At 54.3% G+C, this 24,295-nt stretch overlaps 2 protein-coding genes across 2 annotated transcripts; both read left to right on the top strand.

Moving 5' to 3' along the window:
• The first annotated feature begins 99 nt into the window (after positions 1–99).
• PXMP4 (peroxisomal membrane protein 4) lies at positions 100–11,169 on the top strand. The gene is given in 5 exon segments (XM_074157444.1): positions 100–166; positions 169–292; positions 1,979–2,041; positions 2,600–2,798; positions 5,138–11,169. Coding segments are annotated over 5 exon segments (717 nt in total). The 3' UTR covers positions 5,402–11,169.
• Positions 11,170–16,464: 5,295 nt separating this feature from the next.
• E2F1 (E2F transcription factor 1) lies at positions 16,465–20,792 on the top strand. Its single transcript, XM_074157599.1, has 7 exons — positions 16,465–16,668; positions 17,370–17,460; positions 18,034–18,253; positions 18,689–18,841; positions 18,999–19,113; positions 19,228–19,432; positions 20,542–20,792. Exons 1-7 carry the CDS (start codon positions 16,465–16,467, stop codon positions 20,790–20,792), a joined length of 1,239 nt encoding a protein of 412 aa, XP_074013700.1.
• Positions 20,793–24,295: the final 3,503 nt, after the last annotated feature.

Raw genomic sequence — 24,295 nt, 5'->3', positions numbered from 1 at the left:
CGCCCCCCATTGGCTGCAGGACAGACGCTCCCTACCAATGAGCTGCTAAGGAGGTGCCGCCTATTGGTCAAGAGCGCCGATAGGCAGCCGGGATAGCCTATGCGCGCGGCGGGCGGGGCCCCGCCCCCGGAAGCGAGCGCAGTGACTGCGGTGGAGGCCAGTCCCGGTGCGCCATGGCCGGTGACGGTGGGAACGCGCTCCGTGCCCTGCTCCGCGCCGCCAACGCCCTTCTCCAGCAGCGCCGCTACCACGCCGCCCTCGCCGTCCTCAAGGGCTTCCGCAACGGGGCCGTGTGAGTGCGGTGGAAGCGGGAGGGGGGCGCCGGGCCCCAGGCGGGGAGGGGGGGGGAGGGGGGAATGTCTCTGTTCCTGTGGGGCCCAGTCGTCCCGAGGGCCGTGGGAAGGCCGGGGCTGTTGTGACAGAGGTTTGGCAGGGGTGCCTTCGTCTCCTTCACCGATAAGAGCGGGTTTAACCGGTTTGGGGGTCCTCTTTGAGCCTGGCTCGTTAGGGTGTGTGTTCTCTGAAGCCTGTGGCCGGGGCTCCTTCTGGTTTGCTGTGCTGCTGCTGGGCTGACTAACGAAGTAGCATCTTTTGGCTGTCAATAGAATCACAGAATGATACGGGGTTGGAAGGGACCTCTTGAGATCATCCAGTCCAATCCCCCTGCCAGACCAGGGCCACCCAGAGCAGGCTGCACAGGAACTTGTCCAGGCAGGGTTTGAATGTCTCCAGAGATGGAGACTCCACCACCTCTCTGGGCAGCCTCTTCCAGGGCTCTGACACCCTCAAAGGGAAGAAGTTCCTCCTCATGTTTAGATCGAACTTCTTATGTTCAAGTCTATGCCCGTTCCCTCTTGTCCTGTCACTGGGCACCACTGAAAAAAGACTGGCCCCATCCTCCTGACACCCACCCTTTAAGTATTTATAGGCGTTGATCAGATCCTCCCCCCAGTCTTCTCCAGACTAAAAAGACCCAAGTCCCTCAGCCTTTCCTCATCAGAGAGCTGCTCCAGGCCCCTCATCATCTTTGTAGCCCTCTGCTGTACCCTCTCCAGCAGTTCCCTGTCCTTCTGAACTGGGGAGCCCAGAAGTGGTCCCAGTGTTCCAGATGTGGCCTCACCAGGGCAGAGCAGAGGGTGAGGATAACCTCCCTCGACCTGCTGGTCACACTTTTCCTGATGCACGCCAGGATGCCATTGGCCTTCTTGGCCACAGTGGCCCATTGCTGGCTCATGGTCATCCTATTGGCCACCAGGACTCCCAGGCCTTTTTCCTCAGAGCTGCTCTCCAGTAAATCAGCCCCCAACCTATACTGGTGCAGGGGGTTATTCCTCCCCAGGTGCAGCATTCTACACTTGCCTTTAGTGAAGTACATCAGGTACTCTCTGCACAACTCTCCAGCCTGTCCAGCTCTCACTGTATGGCAGCACAGCCCTCTGACTTGTCAACAACCCCTCCCAGTTTTGTATCGTCAGCAAACTTGCTGAGGTACGCTCCATCCCCTCATCCAGGTCATTGATGAATATATTGAAGAGGACTGGACCCAGGACTGACCCCTGGGGGACTCCACTTGTTACAGACCTCCAACTAGATTCTGTGCCCCTAATAACCCTCTGAGCTCTGTCCTTCAGCCAGTTTTCAATCCACCTCACTGTCCATTCCTCTGATCCACACTTCCTAAGCTTACCTATGAGGATGCTGTGGGAGACTGTGTCAAAAGCCTTGCTGAAGTCAAGGTAGACAACATCCACCGCCCTCCCCTCATCTATCCAGTCATGCCATCATAGAAGGCTATCAGGTTAGTCAGGCGTGACTTCCCCTTGGTGAATCCATGTTGACTGCTTCTGATAGCTTTCTTTTCCTCCATATGCTTTGAGATGACACCCAGAATGAGTCATTCCATCATCTTATATGACTATAAATACAATCGTTTGATAGCGTAACATAAAAAGTCTGAAATATCTATTCACTCTTACAGTTATGGAGCAAAAATTCGAGCCCCACATGCCCTGGTGATGACTTTCTTGTTCAAGAGCGGAAGGTACGAACCCGAGTTCTGCACTTCTGTGTTACTGCTTGGAATGTTTTTCTTTGAACATTCAATCTTTTTCGTGTTGCCAGAGGGCATAAAAAGCAGAAAGATATGTGAGCCTTGGTCATAGCCCTGGTTCTGGTAGATACGCAGGTCAACACGTACACATATATACATACTCCTGGGGGTCAACCACTTGTGCGAGGGCTGATGAGAACCAGTGGGCAGAGGAGAAATTAGCAGTGGCAAACAGCAGCTTTCTGCTCTCTGTTCGAATGTGGGAAGCCAAGCTATAGCAGGGCATGTTGTGGCTTTCCTCACTTATGCCAGAGGTTTGCACTTAGGCAAAACGTATATTAAAAAAAGGCTGTTTGACTCATCTAAGCAGAGCTGTAATTCTGCCAGAGGTAAAGGGATACGTCCTCCCTCGCAAAACAGACGTTCCATGGGGTGCCCGAGCTGTCAGTCTGGATGGGGCAGGGCAGAGAGGTGTAGCATCCAGGGAGAGTAACTGCAGTGGTCCTGCCTTTTCGCTCTCCTAATTGTCTCTCTGTTTCTTTTCTTCAGTTTAAGAGAGAAACTGAAATCGATTGCTCAGGCTACGTACACTCATTCCCGGAACTTGGCCTATTTTGTGTTCACCTACAAGGGGCTGATGGCGTTGCAGTCCCGACTACAGGGGAAAAAAATTCCATTTCATTCTTTCTTTGCAGCCTGCATTGGAGGTTGGCTGGTGTTCGGTGAGAACAACCCCATCAACAGCCAGGTAAATGCATTTGTTGAAAGTTTCCTTGACAAAATACCCAACCGATGGATGATCATGTGCCAGGAAGTGGTCGGAATAGCCTGGCATGTTTCTGGCAGTTCTTACCATGTAGCATTACTCTTTTATTATATTTCTCTTTGCACAAGTTCTAGTTTTGGGTGCCCTGTGCTCAAATCCCAGAGGTGGTTGGGTGTCTCTGTGAACGGTGCATGCATTTTGAGGACTAAAAGACCAGATTTCCGTCCAGAGCTGCACTTAGAATCATAAAATCATACAATGGTTAGAGTTGAAAGGGACCTTAAAGACCATCCAGTCCCACTCCCTGCCCTGGGCCGGGACACCTCCCACCAGACCAGGTTGATCAAAGCCCCATTCAACCTGGCCTTGGACCCCTCCAGGGATGGGGCATCCACAGCTTCTCTGGGCAACCTGGGCCAGGGTCTCACCACCCTCACAGCAAAGAATTTCTTCTTGAGATCTCATCTCAATCTCCCCTCTTTCAGTTTAAAACCATTACCCCTCATTCTATTGCTACACTCCTTGATAAAGAGTCCCTCCCCATCTTTCCTGTAGCCCCCTTCAGGTACTGGAAGGCCGCTATAAGGTCTCCCCGGAACCTTCTCTTCTCCAGGCTGAGCAACCCCAACTCTCTCAGCCTGTCTTCATAGGAGAGGGGCTCCAGGCCTCTGATCATTTTCATGGCCCTCCTCTGGACCTGTTCCAACAGGTCCATGTCCTTCCTGGGTTGAGGACTCCAAAGCTGGACACAGTGCTCCAGGTGGGGTCTCATGAGAGCAGAGTAGAGGGGCAGAACCCACACCCGGCCCTGCTGGCCACACTGCTTTTGATGCAGCCCAGGATATGGTTGGCTTTCTGGGCTGCCAGCACACACTGCTGGCTCATGTTGAGCTTCTCCATGCAATCCAGAGCTGTTGGGTTGCCTCTCCTGTCATCAGGGCTGTGATAGCCCCCAGTCCGCCCACTCGAAGGGTTAAACCCTTTAGCTGGAACGTTGTGAGTGTAGAGCACAATCATTTACTGAGCTACGCTTAATTAAACTGGTTAAACTGACAAAAGCTACCCAGGGGATGTTTGGTTTAAAGCTAGTTGTTAACACACAGTCTTGGATTAATCAAGCAGTAAAACACAAAGATGGAGATTAATAAAAGGGTTTTACTTATGCAATACCCTGTAAGAGTCTAGTTTCAGGATGTGTCCAGACTGTTGGGTTTGTATCTGCGTGGCAGCTCATCAGGGCTGCTCCGTGACTGTTCTATCGCCAGCAGCCTCGGAGGTAGCATTAACTGAGCAAAGGCAAAAGTTGTGCAACTCTGCTCTGACATGCTCTAGGCAATCCTGCTTCAGCAGGGGAGTTGGACTAGATGATCTCTATGGTCCCTTCCAACTCTAAAAAATTCAGTGAAACTGCAAAGGTGTGTTGCATCAAGTGTAACTTGTTGGTTACTGTCCTGGGTTGAGAGACACAGGACTAACTTTTCTTCTAATGCTGGGGAAAATTGCACTTTTAGAAGACTCTAGTGTCTGAATTTGTGAAAATATTTACTTTGTAGCCAGCCAGGCTCTGTGGGATTCAAGGTTAGTGTTTCCCAGCCTTCCCGGGGACAAGGAGGAGCAAGGCCTGGGCATTTGACCCAGGCTGGCCAACAGGATTATTTCATACCATGAACATCACATTCAATATAAATTAGAAAAGTTTGCTGCATAGCTGGCTCTCTCCCTGATGGCGGCGGGTCCAGACAACTCCTTGCCCCGGTGCTGGAGCCCTGAGGCCTTCCCTTCCTCCTGAAGCCATTGCGCTCCCAGTGTCTGACATTTGCTGCCTCTGCTGGGAGTGCACAGCTTCCTACTGATATAGTTGGCTGAGTATAATTCCTGTATATCTTATATCAGTATCGGCATTAATACTGGTTCTTTAGTATTATTGCTAATTATTTAGTCTTAGTCTATTAAATCTATTTATACTTCAACCCTTGTGTTTCTTTGTGTTCCCCGATTTCCCTTTCTGGGTGGGGAGGGGTCATCGGGTGATAGAATAATTGTCTAATGACAATAGATTGTTATGGGTTCTCAAACCATAACAGTTACCAAACGAGAGCACCAGCAGAGGAGTAGGACCTTTGAGGACACAGGGAAAACACAAACATCTCCAGTCGTAAAGACTACGTGATACGTGAACCTGCAGCCTCTTTGCTGTGAAGTTGGGTACATTATTTCCACCCCTTTTGCCTGGCTTATCGGTTCTAAATGACTTGACTTGGCTGGTATATCTGGTCAGGCTGTTTCCCTAATGTTCTTGGGCTTTTTTTTTCTCCATGCAGATCATTATGTACCTGCTGTCTCGGGTCCTCTTTGGCCTGTCCCGGCTGGCAGTGGAAAAGGGCTACGTCCCACAGCCAAAACAGGATCCCTTCCCGCTTGTCGCCGCTCTGATTTGGGGGATGGTTCTCTGGCTCTTTGAATATCACCGGCAAACCCTGCAGCCTTCTCTCCAGTCCTCCATGACCTACCTGTATGACGACAGTAACGTATGGCACGACGTTTCTGACTTTCTCATTTATAACAAAAGGACAGACAGCAAGTAGGTGGTTGGTTGTCAAACACCTTTGAACGGGACGGTACCTTCCAGCAGCTACTAAGGGAAAAGGTTATTCTGTTGCTCTTGACTGGTGATTTTTTTTTAAGTTAATGACTATCAGGCACAGTTGCTTTTTGCGTTGTGGCCAAAACATTCTGATTAGGCTTCTCTTGGCTCTGTTTAGAGCAAGTAAATACCCCACGGAAACTTGTTGCAGTCCTCAGTGAGAGTAAAATACCTTGGGAACCTTGAGTTAAAATAAGTCTTTTTTTTAAAAGAGGCCTTATTTTCCCTACAAGTATGTGTTTTTATTTTGTAAAGACACTAAATGTACGTTATAAAGTGACAGCCTGACAGTAAGTCATCTAATGGTGATCATGTCTAATCAGGAAAAAAATGCTCTAGGGATTGTCCGAATGCTCCGGAGACAGAAGTGGTTTTCTGTGCTCCCCGTGGTGTGATGGGAGCAGGAGACCTGCTCAGGTCTGAGAGCAGGAACAGAATTTCTTGATTTCTGTGACTGGAAAACTTGTTTAAACTATGACAAGATGAGTTGTGTGTTCCTTAAGAGTGTTTCTCTGCAGTTTTCCCTCAGGGAGGCAATAAGATGTTTGAGAATAAAACTGTTAAGATTGTCTGGTACAAGTCTGTTGAATCAGGCTCAGAAGGGCTGTTTTTGCTCAGTTTCTTTCATGCGCTTGAGCTGAATCTGTCCCTTTACGGAGTGCACTGATTAATACCCTGTAATTACTTTAAACTTATTTGTAAAGTTCTTAAAAGCTGCTTGAACTAAATACCGAAAACAGTTACGCAACGTAGACGCCTCTGAAAACATGCCGAGGCGCGTCGCACACCCCCGGATATCACACCGGGCCCTTTATACGCAGAAGCAAGCGACACTTTTACCAAGCACTTTTATTTTGGTGGAAGATAAGCACGTGGGGATTCTCTTAGGTCCAGAATCTCCCCTCCGCAGCAGTGGCATATGTTAGCTGTAATCAAACTTGGAACGTACCTCTAGTTTGTTGCTGAGCCAGGTCGAGTCCGCAATTGAATATAGGAGTGAATTTGCCTCTTAAAAAATACACTACTGAGCCCCGGGAATAGCGCAGCACACAGTGGGCTTTGCCAGAAGGTTGACTAGGTAGCCGGGAGAGAAGAAAAACTGTTTAAAAATTAATAAAATCAAGCTGTTAATAGTGCAAAGCTCTTACACTGTCATATATAACACTGTACCATTCGCTTAGTGAGGTACATTAAAGTAATTCCTGACGCACTGGTTTTAGGGGGTGACATTCGCAAGGGAATCATTAAGTTCCCTGTGGTAACCATTCGCTTTTGGCTCAGTGGGGCTGGTTTTGGTCACTCTCCCTGTACCCATCTGCTTCTCCATCCTGACCTGACCGTGTCATTTTGTAATCCCGCTGATGCTGTTCTTCATCGTCACTTGTAGACTCTTTACTCCAGGCTCTAGCAATTTGTCGTATTCAATGGTGTGACCGAAACAGTATGTTTAAGTTGAGGTAGCTTCTGAGTAGAAAAAATTTCTCGATTTCTTCTTAAGTAATTTTCTTTGTCCTCCTAAACTCTTTTATTACTATTACACATATTCTGAGTGCTGCTTTGCTCTTTATTTTCCCACTCCCTGGGTCAGCAAGAGGGAGAGTGCGATGTTCTTCTCCCCATAGTCTACCAGGTGCCGTGATGTTTGCGACTGAATTGCATCCTGGGAGGCTCAGGTCGAGTAGGAATAGAGTCTTCTGGCTCTTGAAGTGAACCTAGTGCGAAGTCTACCTACTGTGAGATCTTACTGTGCAAAGAGAGCAGCTTGTTTGGGCTCATCCCGTGCAAATCCGTGTCCTACTCATCTTTGGTGCCCCAAAGACAAGATGCTGCTTTGCCATAATAACTGTCTGTGGTACCCTCAGCTTTTAACTTCACACAGAACCACAGAATGATATGGGGTTGGAAGGGACCTCTGGAGATCATCCAGTCCAACCCCCCTTCAAAAGCAGGTCCACCCAGAGCAGGTTGCACAGGAATGTGTCCAGGTGGGTTTTGAACATCTCCACCACCTCTCTGGGCAGCCTCTTCCAGGGCTCTGCCACCCTCAAGGGAAAGAAGTTCCTCCTCATGTTTAGATGGAACTTCTTATGTTCAAGTTTGTGCCCGTTCCCTCTTGTCCTGTCACTGGGCACCACTGAAGAAAGACTGGCCCCATCCTCCTGACACCCACCCTTTAAGTATTTATAGGTGTTGATCAGATCCCCCTCAGTCTTCTCTTCTCCAGACTAAAAAGACGCAAGTCCCTCAACCTTTCCTCATCAGAGAGATGCTCCAGGCCCCTCACCATCTTTGTAGTCCTCTGCTGTACCCTCTCCAGCAGTTCCCTGTCCTTCTTGGACTGGCGAGCCCAGAAGTGGTCCCAGTGCTCCAGATGTGGCCTCACCAGGGCACAGTAGAGGGGGAGGATGACCTCCTTCGACCTGCTGGCCACGCTCTTCTTGATGCACCCCAGGATGCCATTGGCCGCCTTGGCCGCAAGGGCACATTGCTGGCTCATGGTCATCCTGTTGTCCACCAGGACTCCCAGGTCTTTTTCCTCAGAGCTGCTCTTACAGTCTGTATGGGATACCTGAATTTGAACATCCATCAGTATTTCATCAGATAGACCCCAGGAAAACTAGAGAAGTTAGGAACCGGTTTTGTTTGTTTGTAAGTAAATGCTTTGTTTAGTGTAGATAAGCTTGAAGGTTCAAGTACAGAAAAAATACTGTGTGAGGTCTGGTTTCTTTATAAACGTCGCATCTTCATTTGCGCCGCTGGAGGGGTCTCTGAAGCAGCGCGAGTGTCTCACCCTGTGGGAAGCCTCAATATTGTTCCAATTAAGAATTTTAGCATTCTGCTAATATTGCTGAATTCCTACAAGCTTTGATGGGATTTCAGAAAACCCTTCCACAATCTGACAGCTTGAGAATTTCTCCCTAAAACTATTAGACTCCACAAATCCTTGTCAGTGTATAATTACTGCAGGAGCGCAGGCTGGTTATGTGAGCCGCGTGTCTATAAGAAGTTTTTAACCTTTTTAATTTAGGGCTGGTGATCTTTTCTCTGAGAAAGGCTTGCGAGTCCCTTAGAGGTGACATCTTTTTTCTTCTGCTGGTAGTTCTGCTGCAACCGTGTGCCTGCTTGTGAGGCTCTTCTTTGCCCATGTAGTGGTCCAGTTACCTGTCCTGTCCTTTTTATGGGATCTCCGTCCTCTCTGGATGGCAAACCCAAGCCAATAGCAAGTTTCTAATACCTTGGCAGCAGCGGCCGTCGGTCATCCCTGGTTCCAAATGCCTTTTTCTCCTCTTGGGAATCCATCACCGACCTCACTTTCAAAGGAAATTGTGCCTGAGCCTCCCACCATCTGTACTTCTGATCTGGGAACCAGCTGCCCTCCCTGGAAGACACAGCTCATCCCGGGAGCGGGATCCCGGCCGGCAGCAGCCATCAGCCGGGAGGCGTTTGCCGACGGTTGGTTTTCCTGCTGCGTCGGGGCAGGATGTTAAGCTGCAAAGTCACTTCTTTCCCCCAGGGAAGTAATTGGGACAGTTCTTTAACGGCATTAGCCCCACGTCTCTGTTCCTGGGACCAGATAACGGGATGAACCCCTTCTGCCACCGAGGTGTGGGAACAATGCGGGCGTGTAGTAGGGAAGTGAACTAGAAGTAATTTGTCTGAGTCAGACTTTTCGGATACATAAGTTACACTCCCTGCCCTCCCCCAGTGCATTGTGTGGGGAATTGAGTCCCCTTGTTTGTATTCCTTTTTTATTAGCATTAAAACTCAAAGACATAAAGAGACAGTTGGGAAGCCACCTGCGAATCGGCCAAATGCTTAAGGATCACAAAGAAGTGCCGTTTTCTCTCCCCAGCCCTGATGGGTTTTGAATTTTAAGACGAACGGGGGTTGGTTTGTCTACATCAACTTTATTTTTCCCTTGTTATTTCTTCCTTGACACCTGACCGTGAGACGCCGAGTGCCTCTGTAGAGGAGCAGAGCACCTCAGTGCTTAGCTGCATTTGCCAAAAATGAGGATAAAATTGCAGTGTTCATTTTAAAACGGTGCTTCTCCTCCAGATTTTAAGCCACTCTTAGAGGCAGTTTTAAAGGTTAATGAATCAAACTGATCAAAAGTTTTCAGCAAGCCTGGAATAGCAGCTATACTGAGCTATTAATCATTTATTTTATGAAGGAAGAAAGCAAGCTGAGGGTTATTTACCGCCGCTGCCTGCTGCCCTGGGATACCCACTGTGCTTCCCTCCCCTTTGGAGGCCAGCTTGTGTGCTGGTGCTGGCAGCATCGCCGCAGAATGGTTTCCGGGACAATTACATTATTTAACAAAGGGGAAAATGAAATGGCTGCATGACATTTTGGTTCAGCTGAGGTTTTCTGTGCTGCTTTTGATCCTTTTCAGTGAAGGGGAGGATGTTTCTGAAAGAAAAAAAGGTACCCTGTGCTTGTCCAATTGGTGCCACCAAGAAGTGCCCGCGGAGGTGGCGGCTGCTGTAAGGTGTGAATCTGAGTTCACAGGGTGACACTGTGCTTTGTCCCTGTGTCTGGGCAATAACCAGCCCTGCCCTGAGCAGCTGGGTCAGGGGGCAGAGGCTGCAGAAGAGCTTTGATACTGGTGCTGTGAGGCTTTCTTGCCCTGGAGAAGTAGTTCGAGCTCTTCTTTAAACTGAGCCAGGTCGTGGGGATAAGCTCTGGCTGCAGCTGAGCAAAGCCAGGCGTCCACGGGGACTCCCAGTGACTGCAGAGGGTCCACCCTGAGATCTGCAGCCATTTGGGAGCCGTCGTGGGTGGCTGGTGCTGGTGGAAGTAACCAGAACCCAGGCTGGATGGGGCTTTGAGCAACCTGGTCTGGTGGGAGGTGTCCCTGCCCATGGCGGGGGGTTGGAACTGGATGGTCTTTGAGGTCCCTTCCAACCCAAACCATTCTGGGGTTCTATAACCCCGTGCAGATACCCTCACGCAGGAGAAACTGGTGTGTCTCAAACTCATTTTCACTGCATCAGCGCAAATGCGACCTTTGGATAATACCCCGAGCCGTGAGCTGTTTCCAGGTTGTGTTTGTCTTCCTGGATCGTGCCAACCTGAGCAGAACGCGTTCGGTTTTCTGATGCTGGTTTGGAAATCCAGCAGATAAGGGAGGAGAGAAAATGAGGCATAATGGCTATCCAGCGTGATGTCTGGCTGCCACTGTTAATAATTTTGGGGTGCTAATCTTAAATTTCCAACCTGTGTGTTCATACCAGATTGTTGGGGGAGGTAACTTTTTTTTCTTAGAAGAATTTTCATTTGTCTCATTCCCTTGAGAGACTGGTGATGAGGAAGGGGAAAACAAATTAAATGCTCTGTAGTACAAGTATTTTTACCTCTGCTTTTGATACGTATTTTGTGTTCATTAATTGCTGTGTAATCCAGGTCCTGATTTTCTGACGGCATAGCATAAAGTGAAGAACATAAACTCAGGTAACTCTTAATCACGCTGATCAGAATGCTCGTAGGAATCCCTGGGTTTTTTTGGTTTTAAACCGTGTGAAGGAGGGGGCAGTGGGTTGTTGAAGTAGCTCTGTCCACTATGAATTGATTTCTTGTGCAGCGGGAGGCGTACATCCATCCAGTGTAAGACTTTCTGCCAAACATATTTGCAGTTTATTTCTGTATAATCGCTCTTTGAATATTATAACCCTGTGCTTTCTATAATAATAATAAAAAACTAATTTATTGGTCTTTTTTTATTGTCATCATTATTAAGCTAAAATATATAAAGTAATGCTTAATTATTGCATGTTACTAGTCCTGAATGTAGAGAAGTCCTGCACGGAGTGCATTTTTGGCATCAGTTGTGCCCTCGTGTTACCAGTTTGGAGGCAGGAGCCAGTGGGACTTTGACCACGCCGTCAGATCTAGCTGTTGCCGCACTGGCTGACTCAGGTAAGGATCCCCCCTGCAAAGATAACTGCCATATTTTGGGGGTTTTGAGTGGTTTTTTTTAAGCATGAGCTTTCCTGTGCAGTAGCTGATGGATTGCTTAGCGTGGCCGTATCTTCAGAGCAAGTGAGTCCATCTGGGCCTAGGCTGGGGGTTCATGGCACGTACAAACCGGACACACTCAAATGCAGTGTAAATGGGAAAGAATGTGACTGGCTCTTCCATTGCAGTGAGAAAAGAGTCCATCTGTCCTGTTGGGCATTCCTGGGGTGACATGGTTGCAGGGCAGGCTGCTCCTTGGTGCCTTGCAGTCGTCGAATCATAGAATCATCCAGGTTGGAAGGGACCTTTCAGACCATGGAGTCCAAGCATCAACCCAACACTGCCAAAACCACCACTAACCCATGTCCCTCAGCACTACATCTGCCCAGCTTTTAAATACCTCCAGGGATGGTGACTCCACCACTTCCCTGGGCAGCCTGTTCTAATGCTTCATAACCCTTTTGGTGAAGAAATTCTTAGAATCATAGAATGGTTAGAGTTGGAAGGGACCTTAAAGATCATTGAGTTCCAACCCCCCTGCCGTGGGCAGGGACACCTCCCACTAGACCAGGTTGCTCAAAGCCCCATCCAGTCTGGCCTTATTCTTCCTAATATCCATCCTAAACCTCCCCTGGTGTAACAACACCAGGAACCCACACGAGTGGTTGCATGCGACCGCTCAAAGAGCAGTCAGCTGGAGGAACCTTTGTCGGTGACTGCCCCATGTGCATGCGGAGTCCTGGCTTCAGCCAGTGTGCCTGGTCCTTGCCCAGACCATAGAATCATAAAATTGTCTAGGTGGGAAGGGACCTTTCAGATCATGGAGTCCAACCATCAGCTCCTCTTCAGGACAGACAGCCTGCGGCAATGCCGTCTGCCAGCACAGGGCGTGGGTACAAGGCACCGGACACGAGTCTGAACCTGCCTCACTCATGAGCTACACAAAACAAGGACATAACACTAACAGACAAAATAAGGACGTACATAGATGATTTTGGTGCCTATTCCAAGATGAGAGCTTGGAGTGTGCTGCAGAGGTAGTGGAGATAAAGCAGTCCCTGGTTGAGCAGCTCCCTATGGCAGGGGCAGGTAAGGGAGGTCCTGATCCCAAGCAGAAGGTCCCTCTGCGAGGAGAGCACTGGGAAGCTGTGAGATAAAACCTCCTGTGTCCTGGTTTGTAGGTTTGACACTCCTGCTTTGTAGCTGCTGTAATACTGGAGGCTCATAGAATCATAGAGTGGTTTGGGTTGGAAGGGACCTTAAAGACTATCCAGTGCCACCCCCTACCCTGGGCAGGGACACCTCCCACCAGACCAGGTTGCTCAAAGCCCCATCCAACCTGGCTTTGAACCCCTCCAGGGATGGGGCAGCCACAGCTTCTCTGGGCAACCTGGGCCAGGCTCTCACCACCCTCACAGCAAAGAATTTCTTCCTGAGATTTCAATCTCCCCTCTTTCAGTGTTAAACCCTTCCCCCTCTTCCTATGGCTCCCCTCCCTGATCAAGAGTCCCTCTTCAGCCCATAAGAAGCCAAATTAACACCTCTAAACTGATGTCAGTCCTATCTTAAAGTGTTTTTAAAGTTTTCCCTTCTCAAAGCATCATATTCTACCTGAGCTCTTCTTCTGGTCCAAGTGAAGCTCTGAGTGAGCTACAGGTTTTGCTCTGATGCCTTACCTACCTTTTGGGCTCACAGCGCTAACGACCGTGCTCTGAACCTTCTGGGAAGGGAACTTGCCCTGGCAAAGAGTTACTCACTCCAGGTAAAAGCTAAAGCACAGACGGCAACATCAAGGAGCTTATTCCCAAATGACTTGATGACTTCTTGATGACTCCCACTGAAACACAAGGGCTCTGTGTCCCTGTGGCTTCTACCGAAAGACTCTACAGGTTGATGTTGAGCTTTAATAATGTCATAGGAGAGAAGGAAATGACCTGATGTCTTGGGAGAAGAAGTGACGGTGTAGTCTTCTGTAACAAGATGCAAGGAAATGGGCAATTCCCATCTTTTGGGGACCAGGATCCAGGAGAAGACACCTAAACCAGTGATACTCTCCTTGTATCTCAAGTAAGCTTTAGTTATTCCATTTGTGCTATCAGGAAATCACATCAGTTCCCGTGGAAAAAAGGCGATGGAGGCAGAGAGTGGGTGAAGTCAGGGCAGTGCTGGCAGCAGGACGATGGTGTGGGGCTCTGGGCTGTCCCCTCCTGCAGCGAGAGTGTGCCACGCTGTCAGCTCGCCGTCACCCGAACCGAAGCGCTGGGGACAGGAGCATCAGCAGGAGACCCCGGGGGGAGGTCATGCTTCCCTTAACACAAGACAGCCGTTCCAGGGCCACGGCTCAGCCCGGTCCCATGGGAACTGCTGAAAGCGGGACCACGCTCGGGACGACAAGGACACTAAATGTACTTCTGGGACACCTACATGCTAAGGTTACCTGAGCAGTGGGGTGCAGGTTTTCATCCTGCCAGCTCTCCTCCCGCCTGCCCCCACCGCCAGGAGATGATTTTGCAGCGTAGATACAGCTCCGGGTCTGTCTGCATCCCCTGTGCTTTTCCACGGGCGCAGGGACCTGAGTGTCCCCCTGTGAGGCAGCCAACACCCATCCCAAGTGGGTGACTGCTGTGGGGTAAATCCAGCTGGGGTACGAAATAGCCTTCCTCATCCTCGCCGTGACCGAGCGGGGCCATGGAGACAGGGCTTTTTATCTTTGTGCAGCACCCACCAGACAGCTAACCTAGGGAGCACGTCCCCGTTCCTTAGCGGGGCTGGCGAGGCTGGGGGTGTGTGTATCGGGGGCGGGGGGGGGGGAGGCTGCAGCTGTGCGGGAGATGGGGATTCATCTGCCTTCCCTCCTATTTATCACGGAATCAGGGAATTGTCAGAGTTGGAAGGGACCTCTAGAGATCATCTAGTCCAACTCCCCTGCTAAAGCAGGGTTGCCCAGAGAACATCACTCAGGACTGCATCCAGGTGGGTCTTGAAGATCTCCAGAGAAGGGGACTCTTCCTCCCTGGGCAGCCTGTTCCAGGGCTCTGGCACCCCGACCCGAAAGAAGTTTCTCCTCATATTTGAATGGAACTTCCTATGTTCCAGCTTGTGCCCATTGCCCCTTGTCCTATCGCTGGGAACCACTGAAAAGAGTCTAGCTCCATCCTCCCTCAACCCACCCTTCAGGTACTTGTAAACATAGATAAGGTCTCCCCTCAGCCTTCTCCAGGCTAAAGAGTCCCAGCTCTCTCAGCCTTTCCTCATCAGGGAGATGCTCCAATCCTTGAATCATCTTAGTTGCCCTACGCTGGACTCTCTCCAGCAGTTCCCTCTCTCTCTTGAACTGGGGAGCCCAGAACTGGATGCAGTATTCCAGCTGTGGCCTCACCGGTGCAGAGTAGAGGGGGAGAATGACCTCCCTACACCTACTGGCCACTCTTCCCTATGGAGCCCAGGATCCCAGGACTACGGGAGAAAAGCCCCTGCCCTTCCTTCTCCCACCAGTATTTGCCTTTCATTTGTCTTCCCAACCACCCTTTGTCAGCGCCAAAAGCCTCGGAGAAGTTGCCGCCCGGCCAGGGGTGTGGAAGAGAGCAGCCGGATCCTCCCCTCCCCCGAATCATGAACTTGGGGAGGGTTGAAGGGTGGGGGGGGGCTGGGGGGGGCGACCCAGCCTTTGTGAGCGGAACGGGAGCAGCTGGTGCGGCAGCTGTGCCCCCAACCCCGCATCACCCCAGGAAGCGGCTGGCCCAGGCTCCCCGGGGGGAGGAGAAGAGCACTGCCAGCCCCCCCCGGGTCCCTACAGCCGGCCGTTGGGGTTGCCTTTTTTCCATCCCCCCATTCCCCCCCCCCCCCAACCTCTTTCCTCTCCCCCCGGATGGAAGAAACATTAACTGTGTGCAAACATCTGGCCTAACTGTTGCTTGTGCTTCAGTCACGATGATAATCACAGCACGAGGGCTCCGGAGAGCGCCAATTAGAACAGCCGAGCATTAATTAAGTGTATTAATTTCTACTCGCCCTTCCCCGAGGAAGAAAGGACGCAGGTAACGAAAGATGTTCCCGGTGTATTTAAGGATGTAAGAGGGACCGGGGCAGGGGGGAGGAAAAATCACGGCGCTGGGGGGTCCTGCAGCCCAATGGCAGCCAGTGCCAAACCACCCAGCCTTAAAAAAATATAATATTAATAATAATAATCAAATAAATAAATAAATAATCCTTGAAAACCTTGAAACCTGTTCGGCTGGGGATACGTTAAAACCAGACCTGTTGTAAGAGAGGAGTTCCGAACTTCTCGCTGCCAAAACCTCCTGCATCCCACGCGCTGTTTGGGGGGAGGGGTTTGGGGCAGGGGGGGAACACCTCTCCCCACACCCCCCCCCATCTCCAGCATCCCAGGAAAAGGGGGGGGGGGTGGGGTGGTAGCAGAGCCCCCTCTTTAAATGCGAGGGTGTTTTTTTTTTTAAATTAGAAGGGGGTTAGAAAGGGGGTGTGTGTGTGTGTATATATATATATTTTTTTTTTTTTTAATGGGGTTTTTATCCCAATTTTGCCTTCTGACGTAGCCCGGAGGGTTATCAGCGCCCCGCAGGCTCCACGGGTGGGTAAAGTCACGACAATCGCGGAGGGGGGGGGGAACGGCGGCGGCCGCCGCCGTTCCCCCCCCCTCCTCCGCCACCGCCCCCACCCCGCGACCAATCAGCGAGCGGCACCGCCCGTCGCTGACCAATAGGAAGGCGCCCCCGCGGCGCCCGCCGGACGGCGCGGCCAATGAACGCGGGGCGGGGAGGCCGGCGCCGCTTTCGCGGCAAAAAAGGATTTGGCGCGCAAAGGCGGGCGGGCGCGCGCGCGCGCCGCGGCTTTTCCCCCACCCCACCCCAACCCCCCCGCCTTCTCCCTCCCTCCCCATCCTCTCCGGTCGCCCCATTACTCCCGAACAATAACGGCGGCGGGAACGGCAACGGAACGCAACGCCCGGCTCCCCCCGCCATGGGCCGTACCCCTGCCCGCCCCCTGCCCGCCGCGCCGCCCGCCGCCCCGGCGGCCATGTGAGCCATGGCGGCGGCGGCGGCGGGCGGCTCGGCGGGGTTGGCGGCGCTGCTGGGCAGCGCTTCCCCCCACCTCCTCATCGTCTCCGCCGCCGAAGAGCCCGCCGGGGTTGGCGGCGGTCACCCGGATACCGACCTCCTCCTCTTCGCCACGCCGCAGCCCGCCCGTCCCGGCGCCGCGCCCAGACGGCCAGCCTTGGGCCGCCCGCCGGTAACCCACCCCACCCCCCCTCCCCGGGAACGGGACGGGACGGGGAGGGGGCGGCGCGGGGGCGGGGGCTGCGGAACCTGGGACCCTGCGGGCACCGGCGGGGTCGGGCGATGGAGCGGGCCGTGCTATACCTGGGGTCGGGCCACACAGGGCCGCGCCGAGCCCGGTTATACACCGGGCAGGGCTGTGTACCGGAGCGGGGTATATACCGGGCAGGGCTCTATACGGCACCGGCCTTTATACTGGTCTGGACTGGTCTATATGCTGGGCTATACTGCACCGTGTTGTTCCTATGCCGTGACCTGCTGTACCCTATTAGGCTGTAAATATATAGGGTATAGTGTATGCCATGCTCTATACCATCCCGTACCATACGGTGCCACCTGCCGAGCGCGGCCCGTCCCCAAGCGCCCTTCTTGAAGCCACGGACCAGGGCGCCGGGCTCTGCTTTGCCTCCCGCTCCTGCCGCCCACGCCTGCTTTGGAGCGCTCCCCCCGGCAGGGCCAGCCCCCCGTGTCCCCGCTGGCGGGGGTGGCGGGGGTGACAGGCTTCCGTCAACAGGTCCCTGCTGGAAACAGGAGCTTCTGTCCGCTGTCCCTGGCCGGGGGGGGAGGGGGATTGGAATCCCTCGTGGGGTCCCTCGTGGTGGCCGTGTCCAGCACCTCGGTGGCTGCCCCTCTGATGAGACCCATCCCTTGCAGGTGAAGAGGAAGCTGAACTTGGAGACTGATCACCAGTACATAGCAGAGAGCCTGCCGGTGGGCCGGGGCAAGGCCAGGAACCCCATTAGAGGTACCAGCTCCGTTCCCCGCCCCGACCCCTCCTGAGCCAGCCCAGCCTGGAGCAGGGGGTCCGGCAGCCCTGCTCTGCTGCCCACGGGCTGGGCTGAGCCTCCGGCCTTGTCCCTGGCAGCTTCTCCCCATCCCTTTGCGTTGGTTTGGAGAGGCTGTTCCTGGGGCTGGGCTGTTTCTGGTGGTACGATTGTCCTGCCTATCTGCTGGGCACCACACCGGCTCCATCCCTCCCTGTGGGATGGAGCTGTGGCCGCCAGCATGGTGTGGGTGCAGCATCCCAGGTGGATCCTCCATCATCTGCCCCCTGAGCCCTGGCTGGCACCTTGGTGTCACAACTGAGGTTACAGTCACAACTGAGCACGGGTGTCAGAGCCCACCCAGGTCCTGCAGCATCTTTCCCAGGGAGTGTGTGGGGAGCTCACCCCATTGCTCTGAGGAAGCAGATGGGTTTCAGGGCACCAGTCCTGGTCCATGAGCCACCTGCCAGCATGGGGGGTGTGTTTTGGGACCTCTCAGCTCTGCGCTGGGTTTCCCTTGTGGCTAACTCACGCTTGTCCTCGGTGGGTGGCAGGGGCCAAGTCTCCTGGGGAGAAGTCCCGCTATGAAACCTCGCTGAACCTCACGACCAAGCGCTTCCTGGAGCTGCTGAGCCAGTCCCCTGATGGCGTGGTGGACCTCAACTGGGCAGCCGAGGTCCTGAAGGTGCAGAAGAGGCGCATCTACGACATCACTAATGTCCTGGAGGGCATCCAACTCATCACCAAGAAGTCCAAGAACAACATCCAGTGGCTGTACGTCCTTGGGCCGGGCTCATGGGGCTGTGGCTGGCTGTCCCTTGGTATGGGGATCTGCCTGGGCCAGGTTTGGGGTGGAGCAGGGTCGTGCTGGGAAAGTAGTGTCACTGGAGCATCTGCTCAGGGGTCGAGTGGTGGCTCCACCTTCACACGGGCCTCGGGCGAGGGCTGTGTTGAGCATGGTGGCTCCCAAGCATGGGTATCCCTGGGTCAGCTGCAAGTCCCCCTTGGGCTCCTGAAGCCAGGATAGCATCCAGGCTTGGGGATGGGACCCCAGGGCTGTGCCCTACTGGGAAACCCCCGCAAGGTTGGTTCCCTGGGTATGGGGTGGGATTTAGCCTGGCCGAGGTGAGGACAGTGCATGGGGACAGTCACGGTGTGGGGCAGAGTGAGATGTGGGGTTTGGCTCCTGATGGCCATGGTGCTCCCCAGGGGCAACCAGGCCACGGTGGGGGCCCCTGGCCGGCACCGGCTGCTGGAGAAGGAGCTGCGGGAGCTGCAAGCGGCCGAGCGGCAGCTGGATGACTTCATCCAGATGTGCACGGTGCAGCTGCGCCTGCTCACCGAGGACCCCGACAACCAGCAATATCCTTTGGTGCGGGGCCGGGATGGGGCTGGCTGGGTGGGGGGGGACGCGGTCGTGCCCTGAGGTGAGCCCAGACACGTTGCAGACGGGGCATTTCACAGCCCACCCCGCTGTCACACGAAAGCGTCCCCGTGTCTGCTCCTTGACCCACCACACCGCAGCCTACGTGACCTGCCAGGATCTCCGCAGCGTTGTGGACCCCTCGGAGCAAATGGTGATGGTTATCAAAGCCCCCCCGGAGACCCAGCTGCAGGTCTCGGACCCTGCGGAGGTGAGTTTGGGCCACCTTCTGCTTCCCATGTCTGCAGAGCCCTCGGTGAAGCCCAGCCCAGGTTCCTTGGGCATCTTTGTGCCTCCTCATCTCACTCTTCTCCCCTTTCCCCAGGCTTTCCAGGTCTCCGTGCGAAGCACTCAGGGCCCTATCGACGTCTTCCTCTGCCCCGAGGACAGCTCGGGGGTCTGTAGCCCCGTCAAGAGCCCCTTCAAAGCCTCCCCAGAGGAATCCTCTCCAAGCCATTCGCAGTCCAGAGCCTCCCCGCTCCTTCATCCCGCCCAGGACGTGAACATGCCACTGCTGCCCGGAGAGCAAGGTGGGCTGGGGACAGGGGTGATGGCACAGGGGCTCTTGCTGTGTTAGCAAGTGCCCTTGGCACAAGCAAGGAGCTGGGGTGATGAATAAGTCTTATGAGGAGCAGCTGAGGGAGCTGGGGTGTTCAGCCTGGAGAGAAGGAGGCTGAGGGGAGACCTTCTCGCTCTCTACAACTCCCTGAAAGGAGGGTGTAGCCAGGGGGGGTCGGTCTCTTCTCCCAAGGAACAGGACAAGAGGAAACAGCCTCAAGTTGTGCCAGGGGAGGTTCAGATTGGGTATTAGGAAACACCAGATTGGATATTAGTAAACATGGAAGGACATGGACCTGTTGGAACAGGTCCAGTGAAGGGCCACGAAGATGATCAGAGGGATGGAGCACCTCCCCTGTGAAGACAGGCTGAGAGAGCTGGGGTTGTTCAGCCTGGAGAAGAGAAGGCTCCGGGGAGACCTCACAGCAGCCTTCCAATATCTGAAGGGAGCCTCCAGGAGAGCCGGAGAGGGACTCTTTGTCAGGAAATGTAGTGACAGCACAAGGGGTAATGGTTTTAAATTGGAAGAGAGGAGATTTAGATTAGATATTAGGAAGAAATTCTTTATTGTGGGGGTGGTGAAGCACTGGAACAGGTTGCCCAGGGAAGTTGTGGATGCCCCATCCCTGGAAGTGTTTAAGGGGCTGGATGGGGCTTTGAGCAACCTGCTCTAGTGGGAGGTGTCCCTGCCCATGGCAGGGGGGTTGGAACTCAATGATCTTTAAGGTCCCTTCCAACTCTAACCATTCTATGATTGTATGACTTTTGCACAGAAAAGGTTATGAAGCCTTGGAATGCCCTGCCCAGGGAAGGGGTTGAGGCACCATCCCTGGAGGTATTTAAAAGACAGGTTGACCTAGTGCTTAGAGACATGTTTTAGTGATGGTTTTTATCAGTTAGGTTGATGGTTGGACTCGATGATCTTAAAGGTCCCTTCCAACCTGGACAATCCTATGATTCTATGCTCAGGCACCTCAGCAAGGCAGGGAGGTGGGAAGAGGGGTTTTTCATAGCCAAAACCTGCTTTGGGAGTTTTTTTGGTGAGTATTTTGGGATTTATAGCTGCTTCCCATCTCCGCAGAGACGCTGCTGCCGGGGCCGAGCGTGGTGCCCGGCAAGTGCCCGGCAGAGGAGGTGAGCCTCTCGCCGCTGGCCTCCATGGACGCCCTCCTGGAACACAGCAGGGAGGATTTTTCGGGATTCTTGGCGGACGAGTTCATCAACCTGTCGCCGCCGCAGGCGCAGGACTATCACTTCGGCCTGGAGGAGGGCGAGGGCATCAGTGAGCTCTTTGACTGTGACTTTGGGGACTTCACGCCCTTGGACTTCTGAGGCTCTGCCCGGATGCTTGGGGGGGTGGGGGAAAAAAGTGCCAGGTGGGGGAGGCCACCCCTGGGCCCCTGCCCTCACAGGCAGGGTGGGCAGGACAGGCAGCCCCCCCGGCTGCAGCATCCGCAGCTCCTCTCCCTGTCCATTTTTTTGCAATATTTTCTTCTTACCCCTCCAGCCCGGTGGGGGCCGGCAGCGTCCCTGGCTCCAGCCCCTCGAGGGGGATGCCTGGGTGGGGGTCCCATCTCAGGGGACCCCCCCCTGCAGGGCCCTGATCACAGGGAGGGGGCTGCCCAGGGCAGAGCCGCTGCCCCCCCCTCAGGTGCCCGTTACAGAGCTTTAAGCAGTCCTGTGTATAGATTTGATTAATTTATTATTGTCCCCTGGGGACAGCGTTTAATTTCCCGGGTGGGTTGGGGGGGGGAAGGGGCCGTGCAGCAGAATGGGGGTGTTGAGAGGTTTCGTCACGCTGGGAAAGGGGTGGCGGAGATGCAGGGCATGCTGGGTTGGGGCTGTCCCCCCACCTCTGTGGGGGATGCTGCCCACAGCCCGGCTGAGTGTGGGGTATTTATTTATTATTTATGGTGTGTGGGAACTCTCCTGGGACACGGGGGGGCAGAAGAGAGTAGGGGGGACAGTGCTGGCTGGTGGGGGGGCGACATGGAGGGTCCCTCTGGGGACTCGCTGGCATGTCCCAGCTTTGCTGGTGGCCAAAATGGGGCTGCTGGCAAGGCCACCGTGGTGGCAGGGGGCTGCAGGAAGGGGGACGGGGCTGGATGGGGCTGGCGGCCCTGGGACTGTGTGCGTGTCCCCTTGGGGGGGGACTCAGGGGTGTCCCGGGGGGGGGTACATCTCTGCGGGCGAGGACCCAACGCTGTCTCCTGGCTTTTTTTCCCCTCTCTGCGCAGCTGTTCAGCCTTTGGGCTCTGTCCCCCCCCCTCCTCCATCCCACTGGGGTTGGGAGAGGTGATGGGGAGGAAAGGGGGGGTCCCGAGCTCCCCCCTCCCCGGGGGCCAAGCTGGAGACGCACTTTCACTTTTACTGCCTTTTAACAAGCTTGTGTTCCTCTGAGCTTCGTGTTTAATAAAGGTTTCTACTGACTGGCCTTCGGCGCAGAGCTGTGCTCAGGCGGCGGGGGGCACTGGGGGTGGTGGGAACCCCAACCTGAGAAAACAAGGGGGTTTTAGGGGTTATTTTTGGGTGGTTTTTTTCCTTTTTGAACTTGAAACGCGGGAGCAGGTGTGTCACTGCCTGGGCTTGCAGGAAGTGCTTTGGGTTGGGTTTTTTTTCCTCCCCTGCAATGCGAGGGATGGGAGCGGGGGCTGATCCCGCCGCCCTCTGCTCCTCCAAAAGACCCTGCCCCAGGGGGACAGGGCTATGGCTCTGGACGGGGATGGCATCTCCTTTTGGCAGCCCCTGTCCTCCCTCGGCTCCTGTGTGGGGAGGAGGAAGGCAGCGTGGGGCCAATGTGAAACCAGTCTGTGCATCCACCCCACCAGCAGCCTCCCAGTGGCTTCCCAGCTCCCCCCCAGCATCTCCTGGTCCTGCCTGAACTTCAAGGTCCCCGTGTCCCTGCTCACTAGGGACAAGCTGGCTGCAAGTGACAGCCCTCACCCTGAGTGTCCCTCCCCTCTCTGCAGCACACCGTCCCCTTCCCAGGGAGCAAGGGAAATCGGGGACCCCCAGGGAGGGATGCTTGGAGGCTCCAGGCACCCCCTGGCAGCCTGACGCGGGTTCCAGGAGAGGGCATGGCCACCGCCCCAGTGACAGGCAGGGACGTGCCACTTCCTTCCCGTGTTTGTACACTCTTTGTGCCTGGCCTCCTGCCTCTTTCTCCTTTAAACAGATAAATATTTCACCCCAGACCACTTTGCTTAAGCTCCCTCTGCTCCAGCGTTGGCAGGGACTGGGAGCCCGGGTTCAGGTTGGGCTGGGGTGACATGGTGAGCCCATCACTGCTGCCTCGCCTCCCGCCACCATCCCTGTGATGTGCTGTAAGAAGGTAGAATGTACTTTTAAAAAGGTAAAACGTATTTTGGAAGGTAGAATCTCTCGCTAGGTAAGAATAAAGAGCAGTCCCCGGCTCGTTGTGCTGCCACGGGGGCTGTTCTCACCGCAGGACGTGTGTGGATGGCACCGTGCCGGTGTGAGGTGGCAAACCCCACGGCTTGGCCACCTCCGTGGTGGCATCTCCTCACACTGTCCCTGCTCCCAGACCTCCTCCCTGCAGCCCCCTGGGACAGGCCAGGGCTCCAGAGCCAATGTCCTGAGCTCTGCAGGGTCCCTCCTAACCCCCAGGGGCAGCACAGATGTTCCCTTTTCTCCTGAGCAAAGGCAAACCTCTCTGATGGAGTTCGCCATCGCATTGCCCTAATAGGGAACCTCATGGGTTGGTGGGCCCTGGGGACTCCCGGTCCCCAGGAAAGCACCCCTCTGGCAGGGACAGGATCGTGTCCCCCGCTGCAGCAGTGCAGCCCATCTCAGGGTGGGGGGATACGTTGGCAGCTCCACGCCAGCCAGAGCACCCTAAAAATAACCGCTCTGCCTCCCCGAGGATGATTCACGATGCGGCTGAAGGGCTTCCCTCCTGCTATTTTGAGTCACTGGAGAAAGCTCACGATGGCTTGATGAGGAGCTCTTGTTTCTGAAGAGCATGTGGCGGTTTTGGGCAGTGGCCCCGGGTGCTGATTTATGACCTGTCTGCCCCGCCGATGCTTGTCTTCGTCGGGTGAAGCTGATATGGTGTGGGAGGTGGGCACCCTGCACCCATCCTGCCTGCCCCGCAGGTGCTCGGCTCCTGTTCGCTCCCATTCCCTAGCCGTAGCCCTGCAGGGATGTGCCCCCCCCAGCTCTGGGGGTGCCCTGGGCCATTGGCCTGCCCAATTGGCACCGGCAAACGCTGCTGCGGGTGGGTGGCATCCACAGGCTGAGCTGTGCTGAGCCCAGGGAGCCCTGGTGTCCCCTGTCCCCATCCTGCGATGCTCAGACTCTCAGGAGATCCCAGCCGTGGGACGAGCTCTGGGACAGGCTGGCAGAGGCTGGCGGGGGGCAGCTTTAGACACAGCATAGGGTTTGCCAGAATTTTATACCTTTAATTTAATCCCCCTTGGAGGATGTGGGCAGGTTTGGGTGCCACCCTAGACCCCTGTGGTACCTCTGCCCCGGGATGCCATGCCCCTGCCAGCCTGGCTTCTGCATCCTGCCCCACACTGGGTATTTCCACTGCCCCAAACCACTCACATTTTTCCCAAAAGGAAGGAACTCGGGGAGGTGAAGCGCAGCATCGTTTATTAATGAGATGCCGGTAAGCGGGTGCTTCGTTTAATTCCTGCCTGGTTATAGCCCTGTGCCCCCCACACCTGGGGAGCAGAGAAGAGCCCTGGTGTCCCCCCAGCTGGGGCCAAGACCCCCTTCCCGGCTGGTGGCTTTTGGGGCGCACTTTGGAAGTGCCCGTGGAAGGAGCCGGGGGCACTCATTGCCTCCTGCCACCAGCAGAGGTTTTGCCC

Source organism: Numenius arquata, chromosome 12 (assembly GCF_964106895.1).
Source record: "Numenius arquata chromosome 12, bNumArq3.hap1.1, whole genome shotgun sequence".
Taxonomy (NCBI): Eukaryota; Metazoa; Chordata; class Aves; order Charadriiformes; family Scolopacidae; genus Numenius; species Numenius arquata.
Note: the sequence above shows the minus strand (reverse complement) of the source record. Positions and strands in the feature narration are given on the sequence as shown.